Here is a 27,614-nt window from a genome sequence, read left to right as displayed (position 1 = left end):
ACCTCACAGTCCCACAATCAAAGGATTATACAGACGTAATCAGGAAGACGGTCTCACTGTGTGAAATTTAAGGATTTTGATTATTCTTCGTCTAGGTTGTACGCGGCTGCGACGCTGTGTAAAGAGGATCAAGACGGCGTTTAGGAAGTTTCAAGCAGAATTTGGCAAAGGCGGATGCCACGGATAGTAAAGGCATTCCGATAAGGTATTTATCTATCTAGGTAATATTATTAGCTTCTAGGGTGTTCTACGGTACAATTGATTCTTAATTTGATTTAGTCATTTCATATATTCAGACCTCTAACTACCTCGTTGTCGTGGAGAAGGGATTTATTTATTCAGGCTGTTAAACTCGTTAGTCTGCGGCTGGATCAACCCCATTGAGAATACTTACGATCCATTCGAGCTCGCCGTTGATGTTGTCAATATGAAGGTTCAAGTTGATACCCTGGGATCCACGGGATCCTTGGTCGCGCGTGGGCAACTCGGCAACTAGCCAAGGGCCATCATCACGCTCCTCCAAATGGATATCTTGAGCGCTCGCAGTGAAATTGTTGGTGTCACGGCTGAACCAGCCTGGTGGATTGTCAGCAACGATCATTCTATTGCCATGAAAAGAACGCATACCGTCATCGTTGCCAATCACCTCATCGAGGTTGATGCTGGAGTCGACCCATTCGCCGGATCTAGTTTCGGATTCGGCATAGAGCCAGGTGCTGCCATTCTGTTGCTCAATGCGAATGTTACGGGAAGTCTCAGCGAAACCCATTGTGTTTGTGTGGATTGGAATAGAAATTGAATAAAAAGAGTTGTGGAAGAGTGAGAGAGTGGTGACTTGAATGACTCTCAATCCCCCGGAAAGAATGGGGTTTATATAACACTTCTACCCCTCCAGGGCGGATCTCCAGTTAGCGCTGAGCTGATTCAATTTAGTAGACAGTCTCGCTCTGAGGGACCTGGTAGGATATCCAGAGCCCAATCAGTCTCATGAACAGATACCTATTTCAGCTCTCAGCCATCCAGCTCGTCAAATGAGGCCATCCACAGCCATTCACATTCAAGCATCACCGCCTGACCCACCGCGGCTGAAGAATTATGATAGAGCTGAAATGACGTGTCATGTAAATCACATCACATAGTCGACGGTACTGGCCAATTGAAAAATTAAGGTGGAATTTTGCATCATTTTCCGATTATCGGTTTGATAGCTCATTCGTCCTACTCGTGGGTGAGGGGCAGACACTGCAGATCGATTTTTCATCTGAACCTCACAGCCACTAGCCTGACCCAACCACAATGATTCTATGACTCTCTGGCACTCAGCTACAATCATGGCTAGCTGAATATATCGGGTATACATGACGGTGCGGGTTATCTATTCAGCTCGCCACATTTAATGACATAATAACGGATACTATCCATCACTAGCACAACATCAGCAATTGGACATAACCGCCCGTATGTGGAGATGGTCTAACTCGATACAGTTGCTCGCCTAAGAACTGTTCTAATTGTGGCTATCATCGTGTTCAGGTCAATTCCATGAGGTTCGGCAGCTGTTTGTTGATCCTAACCTACCACGGAGTTCTCTGGTCCGTTCTTTCGATTAATTTCTGTAATTGCCTTTATTAGACAGTAATTTATACTGATGATTCATCTCAGAAAGACATCTGTCTGTTCAATACTCTCATAGCAGCTGATGCGGCAGTGGCTGCCTAGTATATAGTCTGTCTGGCACCACACCTGCGGGCGCAATAAGATCCCGCGTTAAATGGCAAGTGCACTGCACCTGCTAACAAGTTATAGGTTAGTCTCTCTTATAACCTTACCCACCTTTCCATAAGCTCTACCTCTCTTTCCTAAAGTTGTTTCTCTTATAACAGTTCTTCTCTTTCCTTTAACTGAAACTCACGTTCTCAAAGCTCTTAAGGTTTGTATATGGCTTAAGTATAACTAAATAGATAGAATGAGTAGATAGGAAGCCCTGCTCTCCACACCCTGTGGTTGTAAATACTATCTTTTTATCAGCTGGGAACTATATAGAAATAAACATGATCTTAAAACTTGGTTATATCGATGTGCAATCAGAAATCGTAACGTAATCGGACAGCGAGCTGCGCAAGACACCGAGCTGCCCACCTTTGTATTGCATATAAAATAGGCCTTTTAAAGAGTCTGATATCTCAACCATCAGATATCGTAAGTTATTTCTATACTAATTAAATATATATTTGTTCTGAGAGTGTTTATATATATTTTTAGGGGTTTAAAATTATTATAAGAATATCTGAAATACAGAAGTACTTTAAGACGCTTTTAATATAATATTAAGAAATAGGAATTTTAGAAAACTATAGATTTAGTTAATAGGTAATATCTATAACAACACATTGATCCTCATCAAAAGGTATGTAGAAAGGAGACGTCTGTATTTCCGACACACTCTTATGAATCATGTGATTCTAACACCAAGATCAACAAAGCGTCCACTTCAAATCCAACTTCAACCCACTTCAACGTGTGCCATACCCCTCTTCCTTTCTTGACATATTACAGAGCCTAGTTTTGTCATAGGATGTCAAGAGAAACCGATTCTGAGGCCATTCGCCTCCCAACTGTCGCAGAGATCGAGGCCGCGACGGAAGTCATAAGCACGCCAGACACATCCGCGAAAGTCGTCCGGGTAAACGAGCGTTTCGCAGTGAAACTGGGTCACGGCGTGACCCTGATAGAGGCTGAAAATATGAGGTCTCTCGCAGCAAACAGCAAAGTTCCAGTCCCAAAAGTCCACGCAGCGTTCAGGGACCCCAACACCAACAAGGCTTATATTATTATGCAATATCTCCCTGGTGATACCCTTCAAAAATTATTGCCATCCCTTAAGCCAGTGGAAAAAGCTACAATATGCAACTTGATTAAAGATGCTATCACGGAGCTACGGAGTATACAGCCACCAGATTACCTTTTTATGTTGAATCGCCGGCCTTATCTTGATGGAGTGCTCTGGAGTGAAGGTCTAGATCCTAAGATTTCAGGTCCTTTCGAAAACCAGGAAGACATGAATCTTGCTATTATTGAGAAACTTCGCCAGACAGAATCAAGCCAGTACATTCAATTGTTGCGGAATATGTTTAATCGGACCCTGAACAGCCACCGCACTGTTTTCACCCACGGTGACCTTCAGCCAAAAACTATTATGGTTGAAAGGCTAGGAGATCGTGACGGATGCCCAGTGTTTAAGATCACTTTACTGGACTGGGAAAGCGCTGGATGGTATCCGGAGTTCTGGGATTTCTGCAATGCTACAATCGCCTGTAGGTTCAAACCTGACTGGCTTGAACTTGTGCCTGATATTCTGGATCAACACTCAGTGGAGTTTCTCATGATGCAGGTGGTATATTCTTCTATCTTCTACTAGGTAGGGAAATAAAGTGGATAGACACACCTTCAGGTATAAGGTTTATTTGTAGTGTTGTTCAAAAAATAGATACATTCTCAGTGTCACGCTCTCAGGAACAAAGGATTTACACCCCTATATGTAGATTTATATAAGAAAATTGGGTAAAGAGGTATAATACCTAGTATAGTATTTATAATATTACCCATTGTTTAAACCTTATCTTTCACTAAATTGTGAAAATGCGCTTTCTATGTGTATAGTGAAAAACACCCAGGTGGGTGAAGGGTAGGCTGATTAGATAGGGCTGCGAATGGCCCATAAATAAGCAGAGGTTGAGTGACCACCATACGTGCTCCTATCGTATGTTTTTGCTCTTTTTTTCTTTCTGGTTCTTTACATAAAGGATAGCTTGTGTTTGTAACCTCGAAAACACTCCGGACAAAAAAGCATTTTCAAAGAATAACGTTCACCTCGTTTCTCACACAGCCATTGCAATTTAATAGCATCCATACTGTCGTTTGCTCCGAGGTCCCAGAAGGACTCCCTTCTCAGGCCGGTTCTTTACTTAACTAAAACTAATGGCTCTGTGGGGTATACTTAAAGGCGCCTAAGGTAGGATCTCAGAGGTTAATGGTTTAATTTCCGAGTCAGACGCCAGCAGCCGGCCATCTGGAGAGAAAGTGAGGCAACCCGACACTGGGGTCAACTGGCGTACGTAGACTGCCCCGGCTGCTAGGGTATTATATCATGAATGGTTAGATATACCACATAATGTCGCGACATAATCGGCCTTGAGCTGATCTAGATCCATGTGTGAATTAATTAACTAATCAACTAATTTTACACTTCTCATCTACTTGCCCGCCTATGTAAAAACATCACCTAAACTACATGCAGTCACCCTGTAAGTTAGTAATATATATAGAAAGGCAGCAACTGAACACATGACATATACTCTATTCTTTATATGCATGATTGCTCCCCAATAGCCCTCTGAGCATATTCTCTCAAACCAGAAATAAATTCTGTTACAGGCTGCAAATCACTGACTCGATCAAAAACACTATCGCGTCTTAAGAAAAGACGAGCTATGGTCGTTTCGGCCAGGGCCAAAAGGTGTAAATCATGTCTTGCACCGTCCGCATGAAGGTTCTGAAGCAGATTGCAGAAGATGGTTATGACTGCGGACATCGGGTAGAAGAGGAGGGACCTAGCGGCGATTGTCAGAGATGGAAGTGGAAGCGAAGATGGGTTTTGCAGGATTGATATACCAGAAGCTTGTAGCACTTATACGGGCCTCGGAATCGTCTAGAAAAAGGAGCAGAGAACGGCTTGCCTCGAGAGAGAGTGAGAGGCTGGAGTGGAGGCCATCTAACATTCCCATCAGCTGTGGGGCAGTCGAGCGCCAGGCACTGCATCGACCACCGGCGAGGTGAATGAGGTTCACGCAACAGTAATAGTTCATGTATGTGAGGACGATGTATGTGTTTTTCGGCTTGGAATGTCTAGGTGCAAAGGAGAGCTGCGGGCGAAGATGTTCTGGTAGAGATATTCTCCAACGCTCGAGCTCTTCGTCTAATTCGCGTATTGAGCGGAGAAGGTCGACGTCAGACTTGTGGAGAGCCTTGTGGGAGTAAAGAGCTGCAAAGGTTTGTGACTTGATTTTGCTGAGACGGAGGTCACATGGGAAAATAGGGCCACCGATGTTGGTACCGGCGGTTGTGGGGGAGTAGTCTAGACACAGGTGGAGGTTCTCCTTGTACATTGGAGGAATATCGAGGTTGCAATCCTCGTCCCTGAGGCAGTGCGGCTGTCCGGTACGTATGGCCAAATCTTTGTCGAGCGTGTAGCAAAACCAGAATAGATTGCGGAGATGTTTCCTGACGGTTGATGATACACTGCTATTGCAATCCATGTCGTCTGATGCTGTGTGAGCCCCGCACGCTATTAAAAGGCGCGATGCAATGGACGTATAGTGAATAGCTGTTTGTACCTCACCAGCGAGGATACTGATAAGTGCCTAGTGTGATACACGAGAGTCGTTAGCCAGGAAAAAGGAGAAGCTAGGGCCGGGGCTACAGCAGGGGCGCACTACCAGTGAAATAGCAGTCTGCAGGGCATCGAGATTGGGAGGCTCCTGGATGATAGCCAGAAGAACCGCACTCGCATGTGCAATGTAAGCATCACGGGGTATAGAAGGAAGTTGGGTATCATTGTAGCTAGGGTCGAGATGATTCAGGGACGAAACCAAAGCCATAAAGGTGAGTATACATGCCTGCGCGCTCTGGTTCTGTGTTTGCGGCCAATTGGAATGCGAATAAGCAGCTTCAATGGTCTGAGAAAAGAGCTGCGAGTCAACAACAGGAAAGATCCGGTGCAAAGGAGAGGGCATGTGCACGTCAAGGAACCTCTTCAGCATCGACTTTGTTGGCAGCTTCGGTGCAGGCTCCCTTCTTCCTAGTGTTGACGGATGTGGTTTTTCCCAGGGTGCATGTTGTGAGGTTGGGAAAGGAAGTAAAAGCCCAGTTCGAGACTTGATCCATTGGAGACCCTCTGGCAGCAGATTTGGCACGCCAGTCTGAAGATTTCCGACCTCCCACCCCGCAAAGTGAATGATTCTTGGTGGCAGTAAAAGCGGGATGGACCTGGGGTCCTCCACAGTACCCTTGGCTTGGGCATTGGTTAGTGAGCTGAACATGCAAAGGCAAGGAAAGACCCACCATCCGCGACAGCATCTTCCTTGCGCTCGTCCATACGCCTGATGCGTTCGACTAAACCCACTCGCCTGACTGGATTACGCCCCCGCTTCCGCGGCCTGGCCCTAACGTATGTACAGTCGGACTGTTGGTGGAGACACCAATTACATGGACGTCCGCTGTCGCACTTGATCTGAGAAGCTTAGAAGCGAAGTCCGTAATGGGTGGAAGACAGGGAGTTACCTTCCGTTGATAGCACGCATCGCAAGCCGTGAACTTGGGAGTAGGATGAGACATGCTTGCAGACCGGGGGATAGCAAGAGAGAACTCATTATTGAACAGCTACAAAGTTTTTAAGATAAAGAGCAAAGGCGTAGTTTGCCTCGAAAATTCAGCTTTCTCCTGTTTAATTCCCATTATTGCTACTCCACACTGACTTCAGCCAAGGTCCACCGACAAGGCTAAGATCTTAGTATTGCCAGTAGTTCATCAGCTGGTGTCACATGATGCCTAGCTACCCTAGCCCTATTTATCCAGCCAATTCCGAACCTCCGCTTAGCTAATGATTGTCCTTGTGACCATACCTATTGACTCCGGCTTGTCATCTATCCACTTGCTACAAGCTGCGCAGCCTGCTTCACTGGATCTGATGGCCATGTAAAGGCGAACATGTCCTTGGGTAGCTCTGCGTTAGGAACGTACCGGCGGAGCTCATCCATCATTTCCGCCCGTCGCTCGTCGTTGGTTCTTGACATCATCATGACTGTGACTGAATGCGAATACCGAAGCTTGTTGTACATATCGAGACGCTGCGGTAACTGTTCTGGAGTAGTGTTCGCTGTCAACACCCCAGCGAGAGCGGCTGCATCTTCAAAGGCTTGCGCAGCGCCCTGACCCTGGTGAGGAAGCATGGGATGAGCTGCATCACCGATCAAGGCAAGCTTGCCCTTGACAAACGTAGGCGCCGGGTCTCGAGACGCTAGACTCCAGAGCTTGACATCCTCGGCCATTCGACACAACTCGAGCAGGTCCTCATCGAAACCGCGAAAGGTGTTGACCAATTGACTGACACTTCCTGCATTATGCCAAGAAGCATCCATCCCAGTCTCTTCCACTGAACTAGGCGGGTAGATCCCGGCACAATTGAGCAACTGCCCCTGGCGGCAGGGATACACTACGAGGCGGCGGTCTTGGGTTGAGAAGACGTGAACGCCGTTGAGCCCGATTCTTTCCAGAAGGCTAGACGTGAGTGGGTTGTTGTGCATCTTTTGGATGGGGACCAAGAATCGGAAGCAGCTTTGGCCAGTGTTTACGATGCCCCTGTCTTCTCCCATGATGGCATGGACGGAATGGGACTGTGTATGTTAATTTGGGCTTCTGTTAACCTCGATCTCAGGGTTACTCACGTGAACACCATCGGCACCGACGACTAGGTCGGTGACATACTTGGTTCCATCCTCAAGCATGACTTCTCCCTTTTCCGCATCCTTTGGTTGCACTCGATTAGCCATTGTGGTCGAAAGATAGACGTCTACTTACCACGGACAAGACCCGTAGGGAGAGTCGTATATCAATCTTGCGGCCGTCAATGACCTGGGCGGCAGTAGTGCGCAGAGCATTGTGTAGGTCCACTCGATGGGTCAAAACCCATTCGTCATTCACATTCAAAGCCTTCCGTTGCTCTTTCGTGATCTACCAGTGTCAGGATATAATTCTTGCAGGTCAGCGAGAAGCAATCTTACAATTGGCGTCCATAGGAGCTTCCCGTTCGCATCCCAGACTTGCAGCTTCTCGCAGTGAACAGGCTGTAACCAGTCCAGGTTACACCCCCAGCCTTTCAAGATGCGAGTCGCATTCGGGGCCACGTGGATGGCAGCACCGACCTCATTAAGAAAGCCGGACTTTTCAATGACCTTATCTCCGTCGCGTTAGATGACTGCCTCGTCAACTGTAAGAAAGATACTGACCGTGACATTGTGCCCTTGACGGTTCAATGCAATGGCAGCACCTAAACCACCCAGGCCTGCCCCAACAACGATAATATTGAGTGGCATTTCGAGTTAATGCTCGTTGACGGAAAGGGTATGGATAGATGAGTATCGATTGACAGAATCTTCCTCTGCAGCAGGAACTGGGCGGCTTTATCGTTTCACAACATGCATCGTGGAGCAATTTAAATTCTCATTCGACCATGTCCGAAGCTATAGGTGCGGATCTATCCGACTGCCTAAGTATCCGCACGTACTGACCCTATGTAGAAAGTCAGGTACGGCACATGGCTGAAATACAGCATTATCCCAATTAGGCTATATTAAGCCCCGAAAGTCCCGCTTACCTCATCGGACCCTGTGGGGACAAGAATTACTTCCAGTTCCACCAGGGGCCGATCGACAACCTAACAGCCCAATAATTTGCATCGCTGGGCATGACCATTGAATTCTGCAAACTCTTGGCTTCCGCTTACCTCATCGGACCCTGTGGTGACAGGGATTATCTCCGTTTGTGGACCAGGTGCGAGTGGTTTGATAGTCTCTAAATCGTTATAAAGAAGTCTTGGTATGTTGAGGATGTACCGTCTGCTAGAAGAAGGCCGTCATCATCTCTGATCGATCGTGTCCTGAACTTCCATCGGACTTCTGGTCATGTGGACCTAAAAATAATGCGAATAGCTGATATCTTGCTAATTGCTAATCTTGGGTGCGTGGCAAATTGTCATGCCCTATGGACCGTACTGACGAAGCTACCAGATTTGATCAGTGTACTATCTATATCTACTTCTAGAAGCAAACATGGCTCGGGTTATTCCAGTTCGGACTTTTTATGTCCGAAACGCAACGGTGACCCCTACGCATGTCATATAAATTACCTTCAACCCACGGTCAACTGCTCTAAATACACCCAATCCTTCCGTTCCTTTACTTCTCCTTGGTTACTTTGAAGGAACCATGTCCCTTAAACCATTCTTTATTGCCATCATTGGCGCAGCAGTCTCCTTACAGGTGCTCATTCTCGCCAACATGAGCTACCTCTACGGCTCTGCCTACCACGACGGCTCGCGATACAGCTCAATGAAGGTGCTATACATAGACTACGACCAAGGTCCAGTGGGCGAGTCCGTGATGAGAGCATATAATGCACTCAAAGACCCTTCAGTCCCGACCCTCATTCAACGTCCCCAGCAAAACTACCCGACACAGGGAGACATCCAACAAGCCGTCTGTCGTGGCGACTACTGGGGCGCCATCTATGCTACCCCGAATGCATCCTCCCAATTATCAGCTGCTCTTTCTTCACCCGAAATTGCACAAGGGTACGACAATTCCCAAGCACTAGGGTACATCTGGAGCAGCGCCCGCTATCCCGCCTACGCGCAGGGTGTCTACTCCAATCTGGTCCAGATTACCGAAGCCGCAGCGGCCGTATACAAACAGACAACCGGCACAGACGTACTTCCCTTGATAAACACCTCTGATCACTCCATCGCGCAAACAATCCTCGACCCGATCTCCGCCTCCTCAACAGACCTCCACCCAATGCCCCAAGGCGTGCGCTTCTACTACAACACCGTTTCCATGGTCATGCCCATCATCATCCAATTCTTCTTCATCATGGCACTCACCGGCATCACCATGCAAAATAATCTCTTCAGCACGCTCTCGCCTAAACAAAACACCCTCCTCCGTTTTTCCATATCGGTTATCTACACATTCATTGCGTCACTCGTAATGACAGGCTACATCTGGGCCTTCCGCGAAGACTGGCACGTTACGGCCGGCCAGTTCGCCCTGACATGGATGGCCATCTGGCTCACCATGCACATTCATTTCCTGATAATCGACTTCGCAACAGCCATCATGCCTATGCCCTTCGTGCCCTACTTCATCTTAACCTGGATTATCCTGAACGTGACAAGTACGATTGGGCCGTTTGAGCAGTCTCCTGGTTTCTATCGACTGGGGTATGTCTTTCCTGCGCATGAGCTTTATGAGGTTTTGCTGGATATCTGGACGCATGGGTGTAACCCACATTTGTATCGCGCGCTGCCGATTCTCTTTGCGGAGTGGGTGGTCGGGATTGTGTTGTTTGTCGCCGGGATAAGGCTGAGAATGTGTGGCGTGGTTAGTCAAAGTACTGGAAGTGCGGCTGGGGAGAAAGTATGATGGGCTTCTCATAATCAGGCAAGATCGAACGATTTGGTTTCGTTTTTCAGGGGTTTCAAAAAAGTGACCTGTCTTAATTCATTTGCAATATTAAGCATATACTGTATAATGAGGTGTGTGGCTATATCTGAATATGAAATGTCCGACTTTTGGCACTACACTTGTTATTGTCCGCTGTACTATGATGACACCTGGTGTCAGAATCAACCTTCTGGCTACTGAGCAATTAACGGGACTCATATTCTCATCCACGGATAGTTAGCAGAAGTTTAGAGCATTATAGATATACCAATACCATCTCTTATTTTCAAATATGTGTTCAGTAGACCATTTTATTCTGAGAGTATTCCTCTTTATTGATGCGTCCTGTTCCTATGCTCAGTCTTCACTTAACAAATCCGAACCAGACTTGATGCTCTGTAGACCTGATATAATCTATAGCCAATATCAACGGTCGTTGTCCTGCATCCACGGACTCAAAGCCTGCAAGAGAGCAAGATGAACCTGGGGATCACCAGTCCGCTTCAGCCCCTCCGCAGCAGCATCCTCGCCAAGCTTCTGCATGAACAGGAGCACCCCCGCCCAAACAAAGTCAGCGTAGCCCACCGTCTGCCCCGCAAAGAACGGACCATCGCTATTTTCACTCAGCAACTCTGTTATATTCTTCAGAACCGCCTCCGATTCATTCCATGCCTCTTCTCCCCTTTCCTTTGCTAATATATCCAACGACGTACCAAATGGCTGGGAGCGGGTGGCGTCCCAGTACTCAGCACTGGGCGGATTCAAAATTCGACGCGAGACTTCACTTCCCAAAGCAGGGAGGATAGCCTCGAAGAGTTTCGTACGGAGTGCTTCGATCTTGAAGAGGTAGGGCGAGTCAAGCTGGAGGGATGGTTCCGGGTATGTCTGTTCAAGGTACTCGGCTATATTTTGATTGTCCATCACGTAGGTTCCGTCGGGGAGAAGCAGGGTCGGGATCGTGTATTGCCAGCCCTCTTTGTTTGCTGGGACACTGTGGATTGTCAGAGGCGATCTGGTTAAAGGGGGGCTGATAGTACTGAGGTTCAAGTCTTGGTTTGATCTCTGGGAATTCGAGCTAAATGCAGGTGCACATATTAGAAAATCAAGATACGGGAAATGATAGTCCAGGCTAGACACATACCCATTCAGTGTGATAGTCGACACCTTTGAACTTCAGCGCGAAACGAGCTATCTACTATGTTAGTGAAGTACGGATTATGAAGGCATTTGCTCGGCTTACCCTTCCACGCGTTGGGTGACCATCCCGTGACGGGTGGTTTGGATGGCAGATCGAACAATACAACTTTTTCCGACGTCATGGCTGCTGGGACAGAGTCTTTTGAATATATTATGAACGTACCCAGGAGAAAAAAGAGAATGAGGATCTATTCCGGGGAGTGACATTACTTATGAAAGCGAGAGGGGAAATTATGTGATTGAATATTACATGAGCATTTTACCCCTCATCTGCTGCAATGTGATAGTTCCTTCCTGTCTAGAAGTACCTTTTTCTAGCCAATCATATTACATGAACCAGGGTTTATGGCACTAAGTAGGTGCCTATGTACGGGCCTTGTTGCAAAGAGGCACAAAGCGCACTAGAAGGAGGGGATATCATGAAACAGCGGCTATATCCTGTAAGCTGACGTCAGTTTATGCAAGACGCAAGTTGGATCACTTTTTCGCTTTTTTAGACTCAGCAGCTGGCGCTCGTCAGGTAAAGTACGTGCATTAGTTCTTCGATTCAAGATAATAGCGATAAGAACTACGAATACGCCTCGCCCGGCACCCGGAAATAAGTTCCAAATAGATTGGCTGAGCCCGAAGTTTAGAAACTGCTTTTATAACGACTGCCCTCAAGGTATGATAGTGAAAATGCATATAATGGTACCGGGCATATAGAGGGAGGTCTGCATGTATCCCAAATAATATGTATTTATAACATGGTGCCATAGGTATCACATGCATACCTTAGTCATGATCATGTATGTGCTGTGTGAGTCACTATATAAAAGGACACTCTGATCAGCTATAAAGAATAATCAGTTTATCTTCTGATAATAAAAGGTTACCAGCGAAAGAAGTGGTTCATGACTGGGAGGTTTTCTGTCAGGAATTAGAGACATCCCCTTAGAGTATAACTTCCTTATATCGGGTACTTTATTGCTTCAAGTCAATTTGGGTCATTGAGAAGCTCATGAATAGCAAGATTGGATAAGTCTGCTGATTTACATACTGCGAGTTCATGGGTTGTAAGCTATGTAAGTGATCACCAGCATAGAGTAAGATATCAGGTCCAATGGAACTATACGGAATAAAGAATGCGATGGAGGAGTCAGACCGTATTTATGTCAATATTGAAGCTATTCCCTAAACTCAATATATATTATTCTGGAGGATAGTATGGGTGCCGCCAAGTGTAGAAAGTCTTGGGGGCAGTGGTTGCTAGAGAAAGTATGGCATGGGTGGTTTATATGGACTTTAGCACCTAGTGTGGAATGGGGATTATTTGTTGCAATAGACGTCTGTTTACAAATAATTGACTCAATACTGTTGGCCGTTGAGAGGCATGCCAGCACTGTTCAACTGTTGCTAGATAAATACATATCATATCGCCTGATCCTGAATATTCTGTAGCGAGTGCAATCCTCAGTGTTCGTGCTGACTTTGAGAACAGAGCATGCATGGTGAAAGGAATAAATATAAAACGCTCTATCGGTTGTTATATCTTGCTGGAAAAAAACCCATTTTTTATCATTATAGGCACAAAAGATGTATCCATACATAATTTGACCAGTGGCTTAGTATCGTCATGTCAAGATCTAAAAGCGTACGCTACATTATATGCATTCATGTCTGTCAAACATGCAAAGGACAGAAAACACTTGACGTGCGAAGATACTTTCATCAGAGATAATTTCCAATCAGCCCATCGGATTTGTTCCAAATAATTGCGTCAAACATTTCGAGAGCAAATTCGGATTACAAACCAGAAGATCTTGCCGCCACTGTCCGTCCGATGACTGTCGGACGGAACGACGGACGGCGTCACCTACGCTCAGCTTGCCTCCGTCCAACATTCCGACGGGGAAGACGAACAGCCCTTGAGATCGAGATTCATGGCGCCTAATAATATGACGTCTAATGTCGTAATCGCTGAACGCCCAGCAGTATGTGTGTCATGCGCACTTGTGCCACTATAGGGACGCGAGCTAACATACAGAGGCAGTGCGACTTTTGTCATTCGAGAAAGGTTCGTCAAGCACAATAGGAGATACCCTCAGGGTCTCGATTCATGGGTCATTCACGCTGTCTCCTCTTGTATCATGGAGTCGTGGCTATTGACATCGAAGTATCCCAGATCAAATGCGATCGGCAGGTCCCATGTGCCAACTGCATCGAGGCTGTAGTAGATTGCCGCCGAGATCGACCCAAGAAAAGCAGGCGCCGGAAAGGAGCTCGGTAAGAAGGACAATCCGTTTGATCAATAACTGCGCTCACATTGTGAAGCGTGACTTCCGTGTCTGAAAGGCTTGCTGCGCTCGAGTCATCGGTTGTCGGTTTTCCGTCTCACGACAGCCCGACTCGTCATGCAGTAGGGAGCGGGTTACTAGAGCAGGAGATTACGACGAACGACACTGGTGGCGTTTCTCATAGCGGGCAACAAAACAATGAAAGGATTGACAGTCGATCGTCGAACCCATTTGATACCAACGCCAGAGATGGCTTGGCCCAGCAAACCTCAGAGGGTACTCGATTTCTGCAAAGCGAGCTTGAGTCAAACCCATTCCTTGGAACAAGCAGATCTATACTGATGAGGGAGGCAATTGGCTTTGTCAATCGCCTCTCTAATACATCGAACCCATACTTTGCGACCGATACTTTTGACTCGTCTGGAACAAGTGATGATCTTAAATCAAAGGCTTTTCCGCCCGAGCTGTTATATATGATGACAATGGGTGAGTCTGCGGATCTCACATGGTGATCTATCTCGCTGATCAAGCGCCCCAGACACTGAGCCAAATACTATGAAGCAGTCATTCTGGCCTGACCACGTTTCCTTTCAGACCTTGGAAGAAATGTGCTTGTCCCTTATCGAGGGAAAAGAGGACCGACACACCCGTGCTTGTTACCGTGTCTGCGTCTATATGAAAGCTGCCGTGTTGCTTAGCCGGCTTCCAAAGAAAGATCGGAGTGTACCACTTCGAAGGCATCTTGAAAAAAGTAAAAAAGAATATGAGCACGAGATGCATCAAGCTCTTTCCGAGATTGACTATCTTTCACCGCCAAGTTTGGTTCTCTTGCAAGCGTTTCTGTCGGGTGTATGTTGGCCAGCGTTTTCCCCGTTCGACTTTATTGACGTCCATACTGATGTACTGGCTACCAGGCACTATTCATGCAGAATCAAGGTGACATGTCCCGAAGCTGGACATTGACAGCTTTTGCATCTAGAACCTTGGTATCCCTCAACTATCACTCGATTGACTTGGTGACTCTCGTTGATGAAACCAAACGGGACATCTATGGGTCGTTGTATACGTGTTACTATCTCGACAAAATGCTCAGTGTGCTCCTTCTCAGGCCGCCCTCACTGCCAAAGCTGAAGATTAAGCCAGCAGACCTGGTTCGTTTGGACCCTCGGCTTCCTCTCAGCGCCATTGTCAAAATCATGGTGGAGTTTGCACAAATCCAGGAAGGTGTCCTTGATATACTCAACTGTACCCATCAGAATGATCAAGTCACTGTCATTACCAAGCTTATCCGGGACATGCATGGAATACATGCTTTGCTCAAAAAGGTAAGTAACACACGTATCCGCACACTAGGAATGAAACATAACAGATCAGCATCAAAATCAATTACCCTTCCGAGGAACAACCTATGAATGGGTCGCCATCGAGTTTGGCTATTATGCACTACTCGCTAGTGTGTTGCACTTGAACCAACGTGTTGTCCAAGATCGATCAACCCGGGAAGATTGCCTGGGGGCTTCTCGACAAGCGCTCATCCGTCTAGGAAGAATTCAGGACGAGATCTACATGGGTGCGAACTTTCTTGATCAGTATCCGTACTTTCTCACTTGGTCAGCCTTTCCTTGTACGGTGATTACAGTTTTGCTTCTAACTTGATCAGGACACTACTGTTCTACCCACTGAATCCATTTTTTGTCCTTTTCTGCAACGTTGTATCTTCAGCGAACCGGGATGACTATGCATTGATGGCGGAAGTCACCCAAGGAGTTTCGCGCTTTGTGGAAATGCATCCCTCCATTGCGGACATCCATAAGCTTTTCTCGGCTTTCCTGGGAATAGTCAGGCCTCTGATCCATTCCCAGCCCATTGCGGATGCTGCAACTCAAGGACATGAACACTCCAATATGGCAAGCATGGCAGCTCAAGCAAGCATCGACAATTCCATGAGCTCAAACCTCGCCCGAGAAAGTGGGATTGAACTACCAGAGCAAGGTATTCTCAGTCAAGACAGACAGGTTGTTCTAGACGATGAAATCCTGTGGGACATGATGGACTCTCAACCATGGCTGGGTTGGATTAGATCGGACGCCTTGACGGACAATCCCACCTCTAATTAGCTGTCATATCCAGATTATGTGATATAGAATCTAAATAATTTTATATGTCATTATACCAGGAAATGAACAGCCCGGATGGACGGACGGACGGAGATGTCAATGGTCCGCGCACAGAAGGACGGATCGGAGGTGGACATCAAAACTGTGTAGTATTGGACTTTCAGAGCAGTTTTGTAGATTAATTCAAGGCATCTCAAAATGAATCAAGGAAATCAGTCGACATGACGGCCATTTACGACTGATGTAATGTATTGAAATACTCAAGAAATCGTACCATATATATTGGACTTCGGGCTGGATGGACCGTCCGGATTCCGTCCAACACTTGGCGCCGGACAACCGCTCGGTGTTGACAGAGAACAAGAATCGAGACCGATTCATTATAAATCCAAGCGGTATATAAGTAACACACTATCCGTCCATCTCACAGCAAATCGAAGAACGCTTGTTTGGTCAACCCTGGACCTCAAAATCGATACAACATGCTTGTCTTGATCGCTGGTATCACCGGGTTTGTTGGCATTCCATGTGCCAGGTCCGCATTTGCACGAGGTCTCCAAGTCCGGGGCCTAGCTCGCAATATCGACAATCTCCCAGAGGATGTTCGGAATCGGCTTGAAGGCTTTGAGACGTTGTCAAGCCCCTATGACATGGCCGCAATGGACCGGGCCACCAAGGATGTTGATGCCATTGTCTGTTCCTTTGCGGGCCTTCCTGAAATCTTCATGGAATCGCAATTGCTGCTCATCAGGGCCGCAGAGCGAGCTGGAGTAAAGGTACGTCGCATCTCCCCTCCTGCTGAACAGTTGGCTAAGTGATTTTGGAGATCTTCCACGCGACCTCCTGGAACTACGACTGGACGCGTGCTTCTGGTTCACACGAGATTTACGATGACATGCGGGGCTTCGCCCACCATGTGGCGATCAGCTCGGCCATCAAGCCAATCTACATGTACACCGGTGCAATCGCCGAGTACTACTTCAAGCGAAGCCGACATGACTGGGACCCAGACACCAAGACCTTCAGCTTCCATGGGCCTTCGACATTCCCCACTCGATATACCACCGCAGAAGACATCGGCAACTATGTGCTGGAGGCCATCACGGCTCCGGATGCTGCCGATGGAGGCTTTGTTCGTGTCCAGAGCTTTGAAGCCTCCCCCGAAGACATCGTCCTAGCATACCGTGCTGCGAGAGGAGGCCGCGCCACTGCTCGGCTGAACTGCTTGGGCTCAGTGAAGGACGCAGAGGATAAGCTGAATGAGGGAAGGGCTAAACATGGGAAGGCCGGTTGGCCCAACTTTACTCGGCATTGCTATCAATATCATATCCCGGCGCGTTCTTGGGATTATGAGCCGGTGGATGTTGCGCGCTTCCCGAACGTCACGCAGACCACCTTGGAGGAATTCTTCCGCCGCAACCCTGACGTGTAGTCAACTCCTCTTGTCCGAGCCTGGACATATCATGTTGGATAGGGAAATGTGACCGGGGTTCATTTTCCAATTAGTTCACCAAATCGTAGAAAAGCCCTCACGAATAAATTGTCTTCTGGCGTTTGAACATATTTGCGCGATTTATATGACGTAAAGACCGTGGAGTGTAGCAATATGCCAACCGCAGATTTTTACAGTAGTAATTCAGTAATTCACCAAAGTCACAAATTCTATCAGCTTTGACTTTTACCTGGCGAAGAATCACTTTGATCAAGGGTTCGTCATACCGTCGGACGGAACGACGGACGGACAGACGGACGGAAAGCGGACTGTCGGCTTTTGATTAAGAATATACCAACCAATTTCTGGTCGTTGTGGTGGATGGCAAGCTGAATAATGATAAATCTTCAGCAATGGCAGACGCGGAGTCACGACGAGTTTAAAACGGATAGATCATGCGATGGTTGGCACATCCCCTCTATCCCCCCTAACCACACTGGCATAAAGCATTCCATTTCCGTTCTACTATCTGAAAGATCGACAAAACCATCTCTCCACACTCACCATGTCCAACTCCTCTCTGGTGCATTACACTACCGTCACCCGCGACATCGACGCGCCCATCGGCCAAGTCTGGGGCCTCGTGGCCGGCTTCGGCGCCGAAAAGGCATGGTATCCCGGCGCCCAGTCTGTCTCTCTGGAAGGCTTTGGACTCGGCAGCATCCGCACCTTCAACTATGTCTACCCCGCCGGCAAAAACCAGGGCCAGCAATACACCTTCTCCGAGGAGCTGACCGCGTACGACGCCGGCAAGCACTCGATGACTTTCCAAGTCCGAAGGCCCGATTACCCCGACATGACTGCCTTTGGAACAACTGTCTTGGACTCACTCGGGCCTAACAAGACCCGTTTCCGCTGGATTGCAGAGGGCTCGCCCTTGCCGGATGGGTTTCTGGCGGTTTTGCGCGAGGATCTCAACGAACGGTTCGATGGGCTTATTGTTGCCATTGCCAATCAGCTAGTCTAGGTGGTCAGATTGATGTTCGAGAAGGGAGGGTGGAGCTAGATCTTTTTACATCGATTCAGGGGATGCTATATCCGTATGTAGGATAATTTGTATCTCCGACAGTAACTGTTCAGCTCGTAAGTGCATCTGCTCAAAACGAACGTGGTTTTGTTTATATTTAGTATGTGTTTTGGTTAGAACCCCATTGCTGGTGTGTTAGAGGGTTATCCTGAAAGTAATGGATATCTGAAATTGCAGGTTTCAATGCAGCGGCCCTGGTTGTTGTGTACAGGACTCGACTGGTGCACTCGACATCCTTTGCAGGCGGTCGATGGCTTTCCACAGTAGACCATGGTGACGTGATAATATTGAGAGAATGAAGTCGAAGTGAGCTGCAGCCCGGTGATAAATAGTTGGATACACGATCGACAATTGGCAGGCAATATGTGCTGAGGCTGTGTTTTAGGCTTCAGCCAAGCTTTGATGATCTTATCTATCTATTTATCTATTACAGCCTTATGGGAATGAGTGGTTGGATTGCACTTTGAATTCCTCTAGCTACAGATTCTGCGCACTGCCTAAGATACCTCAGTTCTGGCACATCAACCATCTTCTTCTATGTTCTAGCCCCTGTTTATGATCTATAGTTCATCACAGCGGAGATGATCGGCGCGGGACTTATGCGGAATTACGCTGAACCTTATGGTGTGATTGTGGCTTGATATAAGAGTCAATCGGTCAAAGAGCAGGGTCTGACCAACGATTATAAGTGATTGTCTAGAAATGCGGCGATAAATGCGGTTCCAGGGTGTATTTACCCACGTAACACTAAATTGCAATCCAATTGCCTTGAGGTTTATGTCGAAAGTTATCTTGTGTAAAGAATTAATATATTCTCACGCCATGCTCATAAAAGACATTCATCTTTGGTTGTATTTTCCGATAAAAGATTGACTTGGGATAGAACCAGAGCAAACAAATCAAATGATATATTTCTCGCCCATCAGTTTCGAAAAACATCCATACATGTCGCACATAAAGACCTGAATCGATCTTGTAACAATATTTCCATTCGTAATTGACAGATGCAATCCTTATACACCCAGGATCCCTATTATAAAATAGTATTTTGTAAACAAAAAGCAAACACAAAATGTATACTCGAATTGCGTGCGCGGAGAGCTAAATGTCGTCAAAATGCGGGTCCATGTTGTGCTTCCGCCAGCACAGAGCAACAATGCCAAGTTATAAAAGCAAATAATATGCATACGTCTACCTATGAGAGTGCTTATTGCTCTTCATTATGGGGTGTATATAATATTTGTGATTAAATGGACTCAACAAAACCCGCGATGGATTTAGCATGGCGGGATCGTCCGATGGAGTGGAATGGGATAAATAAAATGGGCTCCTCGACCAGATCTCAACAATATCCACCTATCTAATATTTTCAAAATGGCATCGCCATCATTCCAAGATACAGCCGACTATGAAGCGGCTGAACGAGGCTTCATCGCTGCCCTGGAACCGGGCATCATCACAGACGCCTCCGGACAGGTAGTCTGGAATATCGATGCGTACGACTTCATCAACGGAGAATGTCCATCTACCGCACATCCCCATCTATGGCGACAAGGCCAGCTCAACTCCAAGCACGGTCTATACGAGATCTGTCGCGGGATTTACCAACTGCGAGCGTATGATTTATCGAATATGACCATCGTCGAGGGAAAAGGGGGCATCATCATCATCGACCCGCTGATTTCGTGTGAATGCGCCGCTGCCGGACTGGCCTTGTATAAACAGCATCGAGGAGACAGAAAGGTCACAGGGATGATTTACTCCCACTCCCACGGAGACCATTACATGGGTGCAGCGGGGGTAGTTGAACAAGATGCACAGATCCCCATCATTGCTCCAGAGGGATTTCTTGAAGCTATCATGAGCGAAAGCATCCTTGCCGGACCGGCGATGCGCAAGAGAGGTGCGTTCATGTACGGCAATGCCCTTCCACGTGGTCCAACAGGCCAGATTGGGACCGGGCTGGGAATGGCGTCGAGCGTGGGGACAACCAGCCTAATCCCGCCGAATATCCTCATCCAGACGACGGGAGAAGAATACGTTATCGATGGAGTGAGAATCATCTTCCAAATGGTGCCGGGCACAGAAGCACCGGCAGAAATCAACTTCCACTTCCCCGATTTCAACGCCCTGTGTATCCCCGAAACAGCAACAAACTGCATGCATAATATTGTGACCCTCCGTGGTGCCCAAGTCCGCGATGCAAAGGCGTGGTCGGGGTATCTGGACGAAGCGATCGTCATGTTTGGTCGTGGATCGGACGTGCTGTTTGGCAGTCACAATTGGCCGACTTGGGGACGGAGAGGGCTGATACGGCGATTGTCCGAGCAGAGGGATCTGTATGGCTACATGCATGATCAGACGGTGCGGTTGATGAATCTGGGACTGAGTGGAATTGAGATTGCAGAGAGGATGCAGTTGCCGGATGCGATATCGAGGGCCTGGCATTGTCGCGGGTTTTATGGGTCGTTGAGCCATAATGTCAAGGTATGCACTCCTTTATAATATTCCTAAATATTGATCTAATATTGTTCAAGGGCATCTATCAAAAATACATGACCTGGTTCGACGGCCGCCCAGAGCATCTCTGGCAATATCCCCCCACCGAAGAAGGACAGCGATATGTCGAATGCTTCGGCGGAGTCGACAAGCTGTGCGACAAAGCAGAGAAGTTCATCAACAGAGGTGACAATCGTTTCGCTGCCACACTCCTCGGCCATGCTGTGGCAGCAGACCCCGACTCTCCCGATCAACGGGCTAAACTGCTTCTCGCATTCACGTATGAAGCTCTCGGGTTTGGGTCTGAGAATGCCACATGGCGGAATTTCTACCTCACTGCGGCACAGGAACTGCGGACTGGAAGAAAGGCCGGGATGGTGGCTGGTGGACGGACACCGCTGGGTGAGAAGTTGAGTATCGATCAGTGGTTTGAGATTATGTCGGTGCAGATAGATGGGGAGAGAGCAGCAGATACATTGTTTACCATTGACTTTGACGTCGCAGATGTACAGCAGAGGTGGAGGTTGATTCTTAGCAATGGCGTTTTGACACGGCGGTTGATCAAGAGCGACGTGGAATTGGAGGATGCGAGGGAGAATCCTGCCAACCTGGAGATTGTTCTTACCAAGAAGCAGCTGCTGGAGGTTATACGAGGAAATAGTGTGGGTGTCGAGCAACGTGGCGATGCTGCTGTGTTGGATCAGTTGCTGGATTTGATTCTGGTGCAGGACTCAGTCCGTGGGCCCAGTCAGTTGTAACGAGACCTTCTGAATCCACCATTACGTTATTAGTATCATTATATGCACATGGAGTATTCAAGCAAGGGGCAGCTCAACCATCAACCACTCTGTAAGGCTTCCCCTTCTGCAATGAAATAACCTCATCCTTAGACCTAAATCCAGATGGTAAATCATCACAGGACTGTCATTAGATCCAACATGTTCCAATCTAGTCACTTTCCTTCGAAGAATATTTTGGTCATCAGCACGTGGAAGAAGTTCTCCAGACATTACTTCATACTTCCTCAGAGGTGGCACATTATGATTCCCATCCAGACATCCACTAGAGGTCAGTTTGCCCAGCTCAGAATGAACAACAACAATGATCAGCCGCAAAACCAACCTCTGGGGGTTCTCCCGCCCTTCGCTGTCCAGACTCGCCTGGGCTGGATGATGGAGCGCTTTTCACCCGTTCGAGCAGCGGATCATCGTGTTCGACGTGCGCTAATATCACACAGGCAAGGATCGCGGTTTTAGTGCCAGAATTGCGGCTGAACGTCGAACAAGCCTATCAGGTTGGCCAGAAATTCCACTTGTCAGGTAGAGTGGATTCATCTATTTCAAATAGGCTGGAGGCTTGACTATTTGAGGCCCAAAGACAATCTGATGCCAGTTTTAAGGCATGCAACACCAGTCACAGTGACTGGGATATAGATGGTTTGAGATGGAGGTCTATTGAACAGGATTCAAGTGATTGTTTGTGGGAGTTGTTGTTATGGTGTGGATCAAGATAATGCCTGAGGCGGAAACACTCTAACCTTGCAATATTGGGTCACGTGGTCTACGTTAGCTGCGATCTGCTATGTGTTGCTATAACACGACCCGAGAATTATGGCATTTTTTAGTTATCGACGCGAAAATTAAATGAAGAAGGAACTTATAGATGACCTAAAAAGAAACACCGACAAAATATCAAAAAACTTTAAAAACATACAACAGCAGGGATTCGCTGGTGGTCACCCACCCAACTACTAACCTGCCGGCGTGTGGCTTAAGTACGGCTGAGCGGACGGGAAGCCCTGTTCTCCACACCCTGTGGTCGTATGTACCGAAAATAACATATGAGGGAGTTATATGTTATTCATTCTGATGAAGAGACTGCTTCGTTCACATCATGGCCCACTTTCACCACGGACTCGTGCATTGAGTTGGATGTAGGCTGTACTCTGTAAAATTTATACAAAAAGAAAGCCAGTCTTTTGTGTTATAAAGCCCTGTAGACCTCAGTTGAATCAACTGTAATAAATGAAACTGACAGTATACCCTTCATGCAATTAATTGCTTCATGAGTGGAAGTGTATATATTCAATAATAGACGATTAAGACATACAATGAAAGGTGACAATCTCCAGGTGGCTGCCTTACCTTGCATCCTCCGTCGCTGTGTCTGTGTCCGTTCGCATGTGGAGATGCTTAACTGGCATATGGATCCACGTTGAGGCGTCTTGCTGCTCAGCCTCAATCTACTCCGATGCCCGACCCGGTATCCGTCGGATGAGAAATCAGCCATGGCATCGTTTGTGCGGCTCATTTGTAAGGCATCAGCAAAGATTTGAATACTAATGCAGATGCGGTTCCCATCACAATTGGTCTAGTGCAAACGTGTTATTATTATCCTAGTATACTTGACGCAGCATTGACTCATGCAGTTTGCCACTTGTATGAGTTTCTAACTATTCCCTCTATCCGAATCGGATATCGCCGTTTGAAAACAAGCTCCCCAAAGCGCACTAATGCATGCTTTAGCGTCGAGGAACAAGTCTCAATGCTGAGCCCATCCTGAGTGTGCCAGACTTCCTAACCCGGTTGATGTAGGATAAATTGGCTCATATTCTTTTATTTGTTATTTTCAAAACCGATAACACTCTCGAAAAGCTTACATAGTAGTCTAAAACAGCGTACAAGTTCATAAAATCCAACATAGCTGATTATAAATCCCATTCCAGACATACAGCCCGATGGATTCGAATCCCTGTTCACCTCGCTGCTGGGTGCCTGAAATCCCATTAATGAGGTCAATCATCACTTCCAATCATACGAAATAGCGAAGCGATGGCCGTCCATCCAGAATCCGACAGATCTTGAATTGACACCTCGGATATCGGCCAGGATCGAACGAAAATCCTTTGCAGTTCAAATGAGGCTATGCGGGAGACGATCATACAGCCTGGGCACATAGTTCTATCGTTCGATTCGTTCATTCATCTCTCTTCGGTGGCTGAAGTGGAACGCAATGTGTTTTACTGCCTACTTTGGTGACGTGTAGTGCTTATCGACTGCGTATAGCCTCATTCAATGGCATCGAGTATTCGACTAGTAGGCAAGACGTGGTGCAAGGTACCTTTATCGAAGATAGATAGTTGAGGCCAGAAAAACATAAATAGAGAGGAACGACCTCGAGTATCTCAACATCAACAACATCTCAAATCATCCAGATCACTTCAAACCAATCCAATCCACTCTAACCGTCAACAACCGCCACAATGAAGTTCTCCATGACTCTCCTCCCTCTCATCGTCGGCCTCTCCTACGCCGTTGCTCTTCCCGAGCCCAACTCCAACACCCTCATGACCAGAGCCAATGGTCACGACTGCCCATCCAACGATGCCACTCAGTGCTGTGATGTGAGTAGTCGCATATCATCTCCTTGAATGTCTCTAACATATTCAAATAGTGCTCCAATGGCAACGGTTACTGCATTGCCTACGTCTGCTACTGCTTCAGCGGCCCCAACAACGACTACTGCTAGATGGCTCGAGTTGAAGATCGACGATTCTTGACGATATGGATGGTTTAATGTTATATAATATCGGGGATAGTACATACGGAAACATATAGATTGGATCTTGAATAAATATAGTCAACAGAGTATCAAGTAGAATTGCCCGTAAATTTTGCTATGGTAGGTCTCTCGAGGCAGCATTGCCAATAATAACCTACTTTTGGAGAAATCTCGCTATACCTTCTCACCTTTAACCCCAAATAAACAAAAATATCTTTACCCGAACGTCACGAACTCCATCTACCATATCCCCCTCTCGGCCTCCCATAACCCGACATAAATCTATAAACACCCCTAGCAATACACCCGACTGCCAAGGCACGTGAACGCAATGATCTCATATGTACACCCAAAAAACCAGACCAGATCGCCATGAGCAACAACCAGCTTGATTCGATCGAACGAGTCTCTGAAACATGTTATCCAGGGGTATCTTTCGGCTGCAGATCCAGACCCAGCAGAGCACCGACCAAGGCACCATACCGAGCGGAGTCTCATGGACTGTGCGTAGCTGAGGAGGCCAGAGTGGTGACGCGTGTAACCCAAGCTGCAGAGACTTCACTGAAGCTGGGTGGGAGGTCGACCTGATGGGAGAAGCGAGGAATATTCATGACTAACAGATGTGTGCATATTAGCAAGATTGGCCACGGATGAGATAATGTCAGACATACAAAACTCGGATATAGTTTAATGTATATGTTTCATCCACCGAGCACACAGCACACAGTACACTCGAGCAGACAGCTGGCCTGACCTCGTTTCATCGTGAACCACGATGATGAAATGCCATAGCTCCAAGGGTGACAGAAGATGCTACATCCCAAAGTCTAAACAAACACCCGTGAAGAGTGCATAGGGTGATACCCAGCGTTCCATCCCGCGATGTCAATTCACGATAGCGGCAGATATAAGTCCAGTCCAGTCAAGCCAAGTCAGCCCGACGGGAAGCCAATAACTCACCATCCCATTCGGATCCATCCCGTGGGTGTTGCACCTAGTTCTCCCCCCTTGACTTTTTTTCTGTGATGAGTCGGGAGAGCAGAGAACCGTACCCGTGCCGTGGAGACGCCCCGCGTTTGTGTAACAGGCGCATGGGGCACTCTGTGTGGCGAGCTAATCGGATAGAAGCCTCGACGTTGGACAGGAGGATGAGTGGATTGAAGCTATTTAGACGGGAGGAGAAAATTTCGCCGTCGGAAGGGCGAGTAAAAGGCCCTATTTGATGGTTTCGTCGGCAGATTTAGCGGTTTGGCAGCCTTGTTTCATGTATTGTTAAGTATAATATTAGGGTGATTAAGGGGATATTGCATTGCCTTGGTCTACCTTGGCTGTCTGGAATACTGACTTTTCCCACATTCCTGATATCCGCCGTGTAGCTACAGAGTAGTATCCGAATACCTCAACATGGATTGGGAATATTAAACAACGTATTAATTTAGCAAGATAATATTTAAGTAATCGTAACAGAAGTGATGCTTTGATCTATATATGAACGCAAACTAGAAACATTTTGAATTCATCCATCGTCATCCCTTGACCGTAACATTAGTAATCTTTATGGCTTTTGATCGTCGAACATCATTAATACTCAGTTCCAACCAGTCCAATCCACCCAAAGAAGCAGTAGGAATTCAACCCAGCAAATCCCACGCATAAAACCGTAATTATAGCAGCACACACAGTTCAGTTACACCATCTTGAATGCCCTGGCAACAACACATAATCCACCCATAAGGGCCGTGAAGCCAGTAAAGGTGATCATGGGCCCATAGCCACTGCCATAGGCGCCCCCGACTGTCCCCTTCCATGGATCCCCCTTGAGGAGAACACCGCTCAACGGCCCGCTGAGGACGAACCCGATTCCTCGGCCGGTTTCCATAAATGCGATGACCATGTTTGTATCTGCTGATGGTTCATTTTTGTTAATCTCACGCGCAACGGCAGACCATGTCGAGGAGAACCCTCCCGCAAATAACCCATACATGATGGAGAATATATACAGCGGCGCGAGAGACGTAGCGAGACCCCAAATCAGAAAGATGGAGGTGATGGCGCCCACCGTCGACATGAGGATACAGTTCGACACGTGGTATCGGTCCGTCATCTTGCCCATAATCGCACACCCGATGATGGTAGTCAGGTTGAAGAGCACGACTGGGACGGAGACGAGGAAGCCATTGTGGCCCATTCTGCGGGCGTGCGAGGGCATGAAGATCGCGGGGAGGAAGTAGCCGATTGCCTCGATGGTGTTGCCGAGTTGGTAGACGATGTAGACGAAATTGAGCTGGAACTTCATGTTGAGGCTGCTGAGGGAGGAGGTGCGGGTAGGGTTTCGGGGCTTGAGGAAGAAGAGAAAGGGCAGGCCGAGGATGAAGACACCGACGGAGGAGGCGCGGAGGGTTGTTTGCCATCCATACTGGGATAGGAGGGCTTGGAGGACGATGGGGAGGATGATGCCGGTGAGGCCAGAGCCACCCTGTATACGTTAGCTGGGTATAGATATGGGGATGATGAGCATACCCAGACAACACCGAAGGCAAATCCTTTCCGTTCGACGAACCACTCATTCATAAACACAATAGCCGGCGTAAAGGCAAGACAGCCACCGATGCCGAATGCTACGCCCTGCGACAGGATCAGGTGTGTGGTGTCTTTGGAGAACGAGGCAGCGGCTAATGCCACACACATGATAATATGCCCGACAGTTGAGAAATAGCATTGGACACGAGGAAATAAGATGACCAGTGCAATGACGATGGGAGTGAGAAGATACGGCAGGCCCTATTCACGGTCAAACAGAACCACAGTAGAGGCTGAGTTGAAGCACTGACTGTAGCACAGGTTCCTACCACCGCGATGTTCCCTGAGGTCTGGAATGGCTCATGCGTTTCGTAGTAGTTTTGGAATACACCATAGGAGGAGGAATATCCTGGATGGGAGTTAGCTGTGGTCGTCAAGAGATGGTGAGGAACACACCCCAGACGATGCCTTCAATGATAAAGGCGGATATCAAGAACATCCATGCGTGAAATCCCCGATCAACGGGGGGCAAGTTGGCATCATTTCCATCCTCGGACTGAGTCGAAAAAGGATCAGAGACGGACTCTGCCAGCGGACTGAGGTTTTTGGGAGTCTTCTCTGGGTAGTACTCGTGGGATTCCATAGTGT

At 47.5% G+C, this 27,614-nt stretch overlaps 10 protein-coding genes across 10 annotated transcripts; 6 read left to right on the top strand and 4 right to left on the bottom strand.

Moving 5' to 3' along the window:
- Positions 1-103: 103 nt before the first annotated feature.
- Positions 104-952, bottom strand: ASPWEDRAFT_143976 (CVNH domain-containing protein). The gene is made up of 3 exons (XM_040829455.1): positions 628-952; positions 395-576; positions 104-343 (listed from the first exon to the last, which is right to left on the bottom strand). The coding sequence occupies exons 1-3, from the start codon at positions 767-769 to the stop codon at positions 335-337; spliced, it is 333 nt and encodes a 110-aa protein (XP_040683610.1). The 5' UTR covers positions 770-952; the 3' UTR covers positions 104-334.
- Positions 953-2,569: 1,617 nt separating this feature from the next.
- On the top strand, positions 2,570-3,418 carry ASPWEDRAFT_165703 (aminoglycoside phosphotransferase family protein; the record flags this gene model as incomplete). The annotated part of the gene is made up of 2 exons (XM_040829913.1): positions 2,570-2,942; positions 3,000-3,418. Exons 1-2 carry the CDS (start codon positions 2,576-2,578, stop codon positions 3,416-3,418), a joined length of 786 nt encoding a protein of 261 aa, XP_040683609.1. The 5' UTR covers positions 2,570-2,575.
- Positions 3,419-4,363: 945 nt separating this feature from the next.
- On the bottom strand, positions 4,364-8,150 carry ASPWEDRAFT_55445 (uncharacterized protein; the record flags this gene model as incomplete). Its single annotated transcript, XM_040838211.1, has 10 exons — positions 4,364-4,581; positions 4,694-5,420; positions 5,496-5,993; positions 6,131-6,221; positions 6,340-6,372; positions 6,799-7,451; positions 7,503-7,583; positions 7,636-7,788; positions 7,839-8,009; positions 8,064-8,150. 10 exons carry the CDS (start codon positions 8,148-8,150, stop codon positions 4,364-4,366), a joined length of 2,712 nt encoding a protein of 903 aa, XP_040683608.1.
- An 891-nt stretch (positions 8,151-9,041) lies between these two features.
- On the top strand, positions 9,042-10,407 carry ASPWEDRAFT_63369 (SNG1 family protein; the record flags this gene model as incomplete). Its single annotated transcript, XM_040838697.1, has 1 exon — positions 9,042-10,407. The coding sequence occupies one exon, from the start codon at positions 9,042-9,044 to the stop codon at positions 10,254-10,256; it is 1,215 nt and encodes a 404-aa protein (XP_040683607.1). The 3' UTR covers positions 10,257-10,407.
- A 166-nt stretch (positions 10,408-10,573) lies between these two features.
- On the bottom strand, positions 10,574-11,664 carry ASPWEDRAFT_46676 (glutathione S-transferase family protein). Its single transcript, XM_040836816.1, has 4 exons — positions 11,518-11,664; positions 11,419-11,465; positions 11,315-11,352; positions 10,574-11,268 (listed from the first exon to the last, which is right to left on the bottom strand). The coding sequence occupies exons 1-4, from the start codon at positions 11,594-11,596 to the stop codon at positions 10,704-10,706; spliced, it is 729 nt and encodes a 242-aa protein (XP_040683606.1). The 5' UTR covers positions 11,597-11,664; the 3' UTR covers positions 10,574-10,703.
- Positions 11,665-13,362: 1,698 nt separating this feature from the next.
- On the top strand, positions 13,363-16,093 carry ASPWEDRAFT_188330 (fungal specific transcription factor domain-containing protein). Its single transcript, XM_040832221.1, has 7 exons — positions 13,363-13,447; positions 13,507-13,739; positions 13,788-14,236; positions 14,289-14,599; positions 14,665-15,075; positions 15,125-15,360; positions 15,411-16,093. The coding sequence occupies exons 2-7, from the start codon at positions 13,573-13,575 to the stop codon at positions 15,865-15,867; spliced, it is 2,031 nt and encodes a 676-aa protein (XP_040683605.1). The 5' UTR covers positions 13,363-13,447; positions 13,507-13,572; the 3' UTR covers positions 15,868-16,093.
- A 225-nt stretch (positions 16,094-16,318) lies between these two features.
- ASPWEDRAFT_46674 (uncharacterized protein) lies at positions 16,319-17,375 on the top strand. The gene is made up of 2 exons (XM_040836815.1): positions 16,319-16,643; positions 16,694-17,375. The coding sequence occupies exons 1-2, from the start codon at positions 16,350-16,352 to the stop codon at positions 17,297-17,299; spliced, it is 900 nt and encodes a 299-aa protein (XP_040683604.1). The 5' UTR covers positions 16,319-16,349; the 3' UTR covers positions 17,300-17,375.
- Positions 17,376-17,864: 489 nt separating this feature from the next.
- On the top strand, positions 17,865-18,575 carry ASPWEDRAFT_188328 (SRPBCC family protein; the record flags this gene model as incomplete). The annotated part of the gene is made up of 1 exon (XM_040832220.1): positions 17,865-18,575. One exon carries the CDS (start codon positions 17,865-17,867, stop codon positions 18,324-18,326), a length of 462 nt encoding a protein of 153 aa, XP_040683603.1. The 3' UTR covers positions 18,327-18,575.
- Positions 18,576-19,760: 1,185 nt separating this feature from the next.
- ASPWEDRAFT_122144 (alkyl/aryl-sulfatase) lies at positions 19,761-21,643 on the top strand (the record flags this gene model as incomplete). The annotated part of the gene is made up of 2 exons (XM_040829132.1): positions 19,761-20,873; positions 20,924-21,643. The coding sequence occupies 2 exons, from the start codon at positions 19,761-19,763 to the stop codon at positions 21,641-21,643; spliced, it is 1,833 nt and encodes a 610-aa protein (XP_040683602.1).
- Positions 21,644-26,133: 4,490 nt separating this feature from the next.
- On the bottom strand, positions 26,134-27,609 carry ASPWEDRAFT_55440 (uncharacterized protein; the record flags this gene model as incomplete). Its single annotated transcript, XM_040838210.1, has 4 exons — positions 26,134-26,922; positions 26,967-27,227; positions 27,278-27,375; positions 27,423-27,609. The coding sequence occupies 4 exons, from the start codon at positions 27,607-27,609 to the stop codon at positions 26,134-26,136; spliced, it is 1,335 nt and encodes a 444-aa protein (XP_040683601.1).
- Between the last annotated feature and the right edge of the window lie 5 nt (positions 27,610-27,614).

The sequence above is a fragment of the Aspergillus wentii genome (assembly GCF_001890725.1).
Source record: "Aspergillus wentii DTO 134E9 unplaced genomic scaffold ASPWEscaffold_10, whole genome shotgun sequence".
Taxonomy (NCBI): Eukaryota; Fungi; Ascomycota; class Eurotiomycetes; order Eurotiales; family Aspergillaceae; genus Aspergillus; species Aspergillus wentii.
Note: the sequence above shows the minus strand (reverse complement) of the source record. Positions and strands in the feature narration are given on the sequence as shown.